The 9,259-nt window shown below is 36.1% G+C and overlaps 1 protein-coding gene across 1 annotated transcript; it reads right to left on the bottom strand.

Annotated features, from left to right (window-relative positions):
* Positions 1 to 4,894: 4,894 nt before the first annotated feature.
* On the bottom strand, positions 4,895 to 8,925 carry LOC126726030 (receptor-like protein kinase HSL1). The gene is made up of 2 exons (XM_050431129.1): positions 6,109 to 8,925; positions 4,895 to 5,738 (listed from the first exon to the last, which is right to left on the bottom strand). Exons 1-2 carry the CDS (start codon positions 8,702 to 8,704, stop codon positions 5,347 to 5,349), a joined length of 2,988 nt encoding a protein of 995 aa, XP_050287086.1. The 5' UTR covers positions 8,705 to 8,925; the 3' UTR covers positions 4,895 to 5,346.
* Between the last annotated feature and the right edge of the window lie 334 nt (positions 8,926 to 9,259).

Below are 9,259 nucleotides of genomic sequence, written 5' to 3'. Positions count from 1 at the left end.
AAAATAATGTTCAAAGTTAACATTGACACTCTAGTAACTAGTCTTCTTGAAAAAGAAAAATGTCCTTTGGCAGAATACTGAATGCTGTCCAAGATGCTCTTATTATATACGTACCCCTATCTTTATCTTATTATTCTAATATTCAAAATTTCAATTAGATTTCATATCCTACAATGACCCATACCTTCTGCATGGTATATCCAAAGGGCGGAGTGAGACCGGCACCGGTTTTTATTGATGTCTGACAGAAGATGGAAGTAGCTTTTAACGTTTGTTAATTTTTTTTTTTTTTTTAAAAAATTATATAAATTTTATTATCTTAGCATCTAGGATTTTATGGATAAAGTTTAACTACAAAATTAGTTGTAACCTAAGACTACAACTTTATGCAATATCTTTTTATTAGATGTGAATTTTGACAAATCCGTCGTTGGATTACATCTTCTTCTTATAACCTACATACTTGCGAAATTTCTAAAAAATTAAAAATCAATAATTATGTCTTTAATAAATTGTTTAAATTGCAAATTTTGTAATATAAAATTATTCATAAAATATAAACTTATAAATCATACCGTAAATAATATCCAATTGACACAAAATTTGACATATGTATTAAGAGCATAAAAAACATATAATTCAACAGTTAAATTTTCAAAATATGTAATAATGTTTATTTTATTACGTAAGATTGTAGCTTAAGACTACAACTAATTTTATAACTAAATTTTATCCTGGTTTTATTTATTCATTTTTAGGTGTATTTAATGTTTTTTTTAGTCAAATTAAGATCCTATTTTGGTAAGCTATCAATTAAGATAACAACTTCTTTTGAGATTTATAAGGTTTCATTAAGCTAGAATGAGGTCTAACCTAATGCATTTCCTTTATGCATCATTTATGCTTAAGCCTCAGGACCAAAAAATAATAATAATAATAATAAGTTTCAAGTTTCAAATGGGGGGTCCCTTGAATATGGTTTTTTTCAAAGGTAGATCGTCCTTATCTGAGCAAAAAGACTCAGCAAACGACGCCGCGTTAATTGTGTAGAACTGTATATAGTTTGAACTTTGAAGCGAAGAACTATACTTCTATTGGCAAATGCAAATTTGTAATACTCTTGCAGTCCTGCCCTACCATTACTCTCTTGATTTCTTTTTTCTCGCTGCTGAATTTTTACAACAGTGAGTTACCTTGTGTATCTGTCCTCAAGGCATTATTGTTGCTTGTATAGGTTGAACATAAAAATAAAGAGAACTGACAAAATTAAAACGCACTTTAAGAAGGTGCACGTGAGTTAGTGAGGTGGACCAACGTTGCACTGTTTAAATGTCTCCGAGCCAGTGCTGTAAAATAGGAGGTAGGCCACCAGACAAGAGAGACCGCTCTATGAAGGTTTTTTTTTTTTTTTTTTTTTTTTTTTTTTTTTTTTTTTTTTTTTTTTTTTTTTTGCAGTAGCACAATCAAAAAATTTGCGCAACTGGTTGATATGTTTTTGTATTTTCAATCAAGGCCTTTAGAGCTTTTTATTTTTATTTGTTTGGAGTAATATATCTTTTGTAAAATGTTAATCCTTTTTAGGTGCTTGTTTGTTTGCATGTAAAATATGGTCAAACTTATAAAATATTTTCCATTGATCGTAAAATATTTTGTAAAAAATTATAAAACATTTTACCTATAAAAACTTAATAAAATATTTTACAAAACTACACAATGACACTCTCTTCCATTTTGTATCTAGGTTGCTAAAGTTGCAATTTCAGTAGTTGGTGTCGTTGTTTTGACAACGAGTGCCAACGGTCAAGTCTTTGAATCCACCGGTTTCGGTTTTACTATTGAAACCGCCGATACAATTATCAGTAACAATTAAGTTGCTGGAGTCACCGATCTGACAACCAAAATGGTCATTTGATTACTGAACTTCCAACATCTTAGCAAATTCTATGGCCAGGTTGCGGATTTTTATGCTTTGTGCTTGAAAAATTTTACATATCACATCAAACCACTAGAGAGGTGCCAATAGACCATCTCAGTGGTCGATTGCTCGAGTTGTAATTTTAACTTAACAAAGTTGTGCTCTACACTTTCTTAAATACACACACACACACATATATATATATATATATATATAAGTTGTGCCTCTACATTTTTATACTATTAATCATTTATAATTGATGTTTTACTAAATTATCTATTAATCAGCATAGTCATTAAATTCAAATCCACATTGCAAGAAAAAGACAATAATATAATCTTAAAGCGCAAGAATAAGATTATTGGGATCTTTTCACTAGTTTGAGGTGCATGATAGCAAAGACTAGCCTTGGTCAACCTTTTTTTTTAATCTTGCTACTAAGAATCCATTTGGGATCTGCTTATTTTGCTGAAACTGAAAATTTTTTACTGAAAGTACTGTATATAAAGGTAAAAGTTAACTGAAATAATACAATAGAACCCATGAATAGTATCAAAAAGTACAGTAAGACCCATAAAAAGTAGCAAAAATAAGTTGAATAATAAAATAAGTTGGCAAAAATAATCTTTGCTAAACATAAAGTAAAATTCTGACTTTGCCATTGTCTGATTCATTGGATCAATGAACTAGTAACCTGATACCTAAATCAGAGAAAGTCTTTAGTGTGTTCCTTGTAAGCCATTCAAACCGAACGGATTCTTAAAAAACCTCATAATTTTTCATATACTTCAAATCACTTATTTATCTAAACACTTTTATAATAAAAAATAGTTCGACACGTTTGTCTTTTGCAAAAAGATAAATGCTATATTGATTTTAAGGTATTAGTTTAATCTTGAATATTTTCAATAATCCTCATCATTAAAAACGAATTTTTTTTGGTCATACTATATGGTCCCTTGAGATTTAATCCTAGTTTCATCCCTGGTTAGTTTTCTCATAATTAATGTTGGAGGGAGGTGGTTTTTAAATTTGACTTTTTTTCAATCATTGAAGAGATTTTTTTTTGTTTTTTTTTTTTTGGAGAGAATCATGAAAGAGAAATTTTATTAATTGAGATCAATAGTGACTCACTAGTGAAGACGTTCCATCAAGTGGGACATGATTCTTGATGCTCGAGAAAGTCCGGGACTTCCTACATCCATAAGTCTTCTATCTGTGCTGTGTGCAGCTTTTGCTAGAGAGCAACCCATCCTATCAGATTTTAAAATCAAGAATAAATTGCAAATCAAACTTACCAAAAATAAATCAATAAATAAACGTAATGGAAGGTTGCTATTGAAGAACCAAAATGCTAACTTCAGGTGCAAGGTTAAAAATACAAATAAAATCAAACAATCATTAGATAGGCAAAAAAGAAAAGCTATCAGATAGGTTCGTTGAGGACAAGTGACCAACAGCAATGGAAGATATCTGCCTAATACAGAGAATTTAACAATCAACAATGATCACTGTCGTTCTCATAATTATCAAAGAAAGGGGTCCAAACTCCAGAGTCAAATTGAGTGAGTTTAGCATCCTTGGGTTCAAATTTATAGTTGAGTATTAATATTTATAACGAAGTTCTGGTTAACGGTGTCTTTATGGCATTTAACAATCAACAATGATCACTGTCGTTTTCATAATTATCAAAGAAAGGGGTCCAAATTCCAGAGTCAAATTGAGTGAGTTTAGCATCCTTAGGTTCAAATTTATAGTTGAGTGTTAATATTTATAATGAAGTTCTGGTTAATGGTGTTCTTTTAGAGCATTTAGATCATTTTAAGAAAATTTTAATATTACTTTCATGGAAAATTAAAAGGTAAATTACAAATTACACTCCTAAAGTTTAGTAGTGATTAGATTTTATATCTTGAAGTTATAAAATTTAGATTTTATTCCCTAAAGTTTGGTGATATTTAGATTTTATATCTGATATTTCAAAATTTGGATTTTACCTCCTATATTTTAGGAGTATTTGGATTTTATTCCCTAAAGTTTTAAGGTATTTGGATTTTACATCCTAAAGTTTCAGAATTTTGAGATGTAAAATCGAAACAACCCGAAACTTTAGAGGTAAAATCCAAATTTTGAAAAGTCAGGGTATAAAATCCAAACACTCCAAACTAGAGAGTAAAATCCAAATTTTAAAATTTTAGGGCATAAAATCCAATGACCCCAAATTTTAAGAGTGTAATTTACAATTTACCCAAAATTCAAAATATAAAAAGCTACCAAAAAAGTCATTTATTTTTTATTTTTTATTTCTCATAAAAAAATTTCTTAAAATAAATCTAAAGCCATATTAAGGCATCCATTAATTTTTTTTTCCCCCTTTTTTGATATCAATGCTACTTTTTCCCGTGTTTTGATATCAATGCTATGGAGGCAATTCTGTGTTGAATATTCATTAAATTATTTTGTACATGATATCAATGCTATGGAGGCCATTCTGTGTTGGATATCCATTAAATTTTGCTGTAAATTGATATCAATTCTATGGAGGCAATTCTGTGTTGGACATCCATTAAATTTCATTAAATTTTGCAATACTTTTTTCAGAAATGAATTAATAAACACATACAATCACCCAACCAACAAATACGACAACTTCAATATAGCTAGGACCAGCTCTAAATTTCTAGTGGCATGTCCAAGTCAATCACAAAAGGATGCATAATATCTTGGACTCCTTGGGTACAGTACAGAGGAGAACCATAAACATGAGGGAAGCTCTTTCGCTTAAATAGCAGGGCCCATTCAGAATCAAGTCTACTAACTATTAACTACCTTCTTAATTAATATATATAGCTGTCCCGCTACCACTGTAGATTCTCACAGCAGAGAATAGTCTAAGCATTTAACTTGAACATATAGCACAATTTTATGAGATTCCCATTCTTGGCATCTTCCATAAATCATGGAAAAGTAAAACTTAGATAAGATAAAGAGTGTTTTTTTTTCCTTGAATAACTTGCTATAGTAGATACAATAAAAAAGCCACGGGTTTACATTTTGAAAAATCACCTGAGTGATACCATGGATGGATCACAATCAATAACAGTGAAACGTCACTCTCTTCTTCAATAAGATGGGTTAATGCAGGCAGCTACTAAACTTGGTTGGAGAAAAACCTCTATGGTCAAAATTACTTTACACTGTAAAACATCCACTCTCTCTTCCCATAATAAAATCCTCCTTTTTTTTATTTTCCATTCCCATCTCTCTTTTACTCCTCAAGAAATTCACTCCAACTCTTTCTTTTCTCTACTCTTTTAAGCAAAACCTAGTAATAATGGGAAGTTACCTTAAGAACAAGCAAAAGAAAAACCAGCACTCCCCCCCCTTCTTGGAAATATTTTGCATTGTAATAAAACTTGAACATAAAATTCTTAAGCTACACTTCCTTGATCCGAGGCATCTTCATAGTAATAAGGTGTCAATTTTCCATCTTTTTTAGCAGTCTTGGATGGGTTCACTGTGCCCACTTCTTGCAACAATTTAACCACCCGTCTCATGGATGGGCGATTAATTGGAAGAGGGCTAGTGCAGAGAAGGCCAATATTTAGGACCTTGCATATGTCTTCCTTGTAACAAGAATCAAGTTTTTGATCAAGCACATGGTCCACGCCTTTTTGATCCAAAGTGGTACATACCCACTTCACCAAATCCTTTTCTCCGAACTCGGGGTCAACCGGGAGCCTCCCAGTGACCAACTCGAGAATAACCACTCCAAAACTGTATATGTCACTCTTCTCGTTCACCCTAAGAGTGTATGCATACTCTGCAACAAGTTAAAGCAAAAGGGTCAGCTTCAAACATGAGCCCAATAAAATAACATGGCACTACAACATTAATGTAAACGCATAAAAGAGAATTCAGAAGTGGTAGAAGGTACTTGGGAAATACCATACTAAGTAGCCCCATTAGAGTCCTTAGGTTCAAAAAGGTACTAGGAATCAATGTTACAAAAATTATCTACATCTAAGATGGCAGTTTCTCACAAAACACAAAGCATCTCTTAACAGAAAAGATAACATGTACACGAATAATTCCAAAACAAATTAACAAAAGAACGTGGAATATGATGGCAATTTGGATCAAAATATATAAAACCAAAACAAAGCGTGCGACCAAAAGTTAAAGTGGCTAACCTGGTGCAATGTAGCCACAAGACCCGGCTATAACAGACATGGATTTAGGACCCTTTCCAGTTAAATCGACCACCTTAGCCACTCCAAAATCTGCCACTCGTGCACCAAAATCCCCATCCAACAAAATATTGTTGGATTTCACATCTCTATGAACAATTGCAGGAACACAATCGTGATGCAAATAAGAAAGTCCCTCAGCAGCATCCAAAGCAATTCTATACCTTGTTGGCCAATCCAACAACCCTGCCTTACTACTATGCAGCAAATCACCCAGACTACCATTAGGCATGTACTCATAGACCAAAAGCTTGCAATCTCTAGTGGTACAACAACACCATAGCTTAACAATGTTCTTGTGCCTAATCTTTCCCAAAGTATCAACCTCTGCATCAAAAGCATTGTCTTGAACACGACCTCCTTTCTCCACATCACCACTATCAACATCTTTTGTGGCTCCTCCCCAAAGCTTCTTCACTGCAACAACCTCACCACCGCTCAACACAACCTTGTAAACCTTCCCAGAACCACCACTACCAATCACATTATCTTCGTCAAGACAATCCAAGATCTCATACTCACTGAAACCCAGTTTATGAAACGACATCAGAGTCCATTTCGACTTGTCGATTGCTCTCTTGGCCATCTTGATATACCTGTACTTCATATAGAACCAAACCACACCCACAATAAACACTAACCCAGCAAGCACGAAAATAGTCCTAAGCAACCAAACATAACCCTTATTCCTAGCTTCATCTTTCTCATCACACAAACCCTCCAATTCCCCACACAAACCAGGATTTCCCACAAAGCTATTCTTATACAACTCCTTAGCAAACAAGGGTGGAAGCTCACCCGACAATCGATTATATGACAAATTGAGCTGATTGAGCTTCAAATTCTGTAACCCAGATGGGATTTTCCCAGAAAATTGATTCCTGGAAAGATCAAGGTAATTAAGCACTGACATACTCGAAATCTCATCCGGTATCTGACCCGAAAACCCGTTTTGGGCTAAATTAAGCTCGTTGAGCTTCTTCAAAAACTTAATCTCATTTGGAAGCTCACCAGTGAGCTCATTATTATGAAGATCGAGACTCCCAAGCTGATCAAGCTTGAACATACTTTCAGGCAATGACCCACTAAACTTGTTATCATGACCCCAAAACTTAAACAGGTTCTCTAACCACCCAATTTCTTCGGGTATCGGACCCGAAAACTCGTTATTCGACACGATCAAGACCGAAAGATTGGCCGCACCGGCGATGGTTTTCGCGATTTGACCCGAAAACGAGTTCCCAACTAGTTCGAGCAAGTTAACATTTGGGAGCCCCCAGAAACCAGCGGGTACTTCACCGGATAACCGGTTGTGACCCATTCGGATCCGGTTCAAACTCTGGCACTCGCCCAAACCCGGCGGAATTTGACCCGAGAACTCGTTGTTTATCATTAAGAGCTCTTCCAGCTTTCCCATTGCACACAAACTCGCCGGAATTTCGCCGGAGAATTTGTTGTTCGAGATGTCGATCCATTTTAACGGCGATTTCGCGCCGAGATTTCGTGGCAGCTCGCCGGTAAGCTCGTTTCTGAAAATTCTGAGCTCGTACAGATTTGGCGAGTTGGCAATGCTCTCAGGTAAGCTCCCCTCGAATCGGTTCTCGTAAAGGTTGAGACTTTGGAGTGGTAACCCACACAACTCGTCCGGAATCGTCCCAGTCAGCTGGTTCATCGACGCGTCGAGCAGCCGCAATGCCGTCAAGTTAGACATTCCGGCGGGCAACTCGCCGGACAACGAGTTGTTATAGAGCTCAATCTGGAACACGCTGGTTAACCCAGTGAGCGAGCTCGGAATCGGCCCGTGCAAGTCGTTGAGAGCCAGGTCCAAATCAGTGAGCTTCTTGAGCCGACCCAGCGAGTCAGGAATCTCGCCCACCAAGTTACAATCCGAAAGCCACAAAATCTGGAGATTCGTCAAGTTACCGAGCTCCGGCGGGATCCGACCCGGAAAAAACGGGTTGTAAGAGAGGTTCAGCATTTTGAGCGTGGTGAGGTTCCCCAAAAACGAAGGGACAGTCCCATCTAGCAGATTGTAGACCAGAGAAAGAACCTCGAGATTTTGAAAGCGTCCGAAAGTATCGGGAATTTCTCCCGAGAAATTGTTGCCAGTTAAGTCGAGGTACTTGAGGTTAGGGAGGCTCGGTAAGGTGTGGGGGAGCGCACCGGTGAGGAGGTTCTGAGAGAGGTCGAGGTGCTGGAGGCTTTGACACGTGGAGATATCGAGGGGGAGGGTGGAGTTGATGGAGTTGTTGAAGAGGGAAATGAAATTGAGGTTGGGGAGGTGGCAGAGGAGGGAAGGGAAAGGGCCGGCGATGTTGGTGTTGGAGAGGTCGAGGGAGACGACGGAGAGGGAAGCACCGTCGCATTTGACGCCGCGCCAGTTGTTGCATGGAGTGGGGTCGCGGTCGTTCCAGGAGGAAAGGGAGGAGTCTGGGTCGGAGAAGGAGTGTTTTATGCTTTGGAGGTAGAGACCCTCTTGGTTCAGAGAGAGGGTGAGGGGTGAAAGGAGGGAGAGAAGGGAAAGGAAGAGGAGAAGCATTGTGTGTTGTTGATGGTTTGAGGGAGGGAGTGATAGTGAGGAGAGTGTGTTGGTTGGGAGTGAATATATGTGTGTTTTTGCGCGTGAGTGAGAGAATGAGGAGTGTGTTTTTCAGTGTGTTGTTGAAGACTGAAACCAGAGAGAGGATTGGAATCAGAAAGAGAGAGAGAAATGAATGTTTGCGTGGGAGAGAGAAAGGAAGTAGGCAGAGTGTTTTGAAGAGTAATACAGCTCCATTATTAGGATCAGCCACCTTTACTGCTTTACCCATTTTCCCATGATCTTTGTCTTTTTTTTTTTTTTTTTTTTTTTTTTTTTTTTTTAAGATAATTCAAATAGCTTTGAGTCTTCGACCTTTTTTCTTTACTGTTTTTTTTTTTATTCAATTCTTTTTTTAAGATAATTCAAATACAGCTCCATTTTACTGTTCATTACTCCATTTATATTCAATTCAAATATAAGACCACAATATTTTATATTACAATTTTGTCACAATTTTAATGCAAGAGAAGAAAAAATAAAAAATAGTGAAGTCTATAAGAAAATAGATAATAG

This window comes from Quercus robur, chromosome 5 (assembly GCF_932294415.1).
Source record: "Quercus robur chromosome 5, dhQueRobu3.1, whole genome shotgun sequence".
NCBI lineage: Eukaryota > Viridiplantae > Streptophyta > Magnoliopsida > Fagales > Fagaceae > Quercus > Quercus robur.
This window is presented reverse-complemented; position numbering and strand designations above follow the sequence as displayed.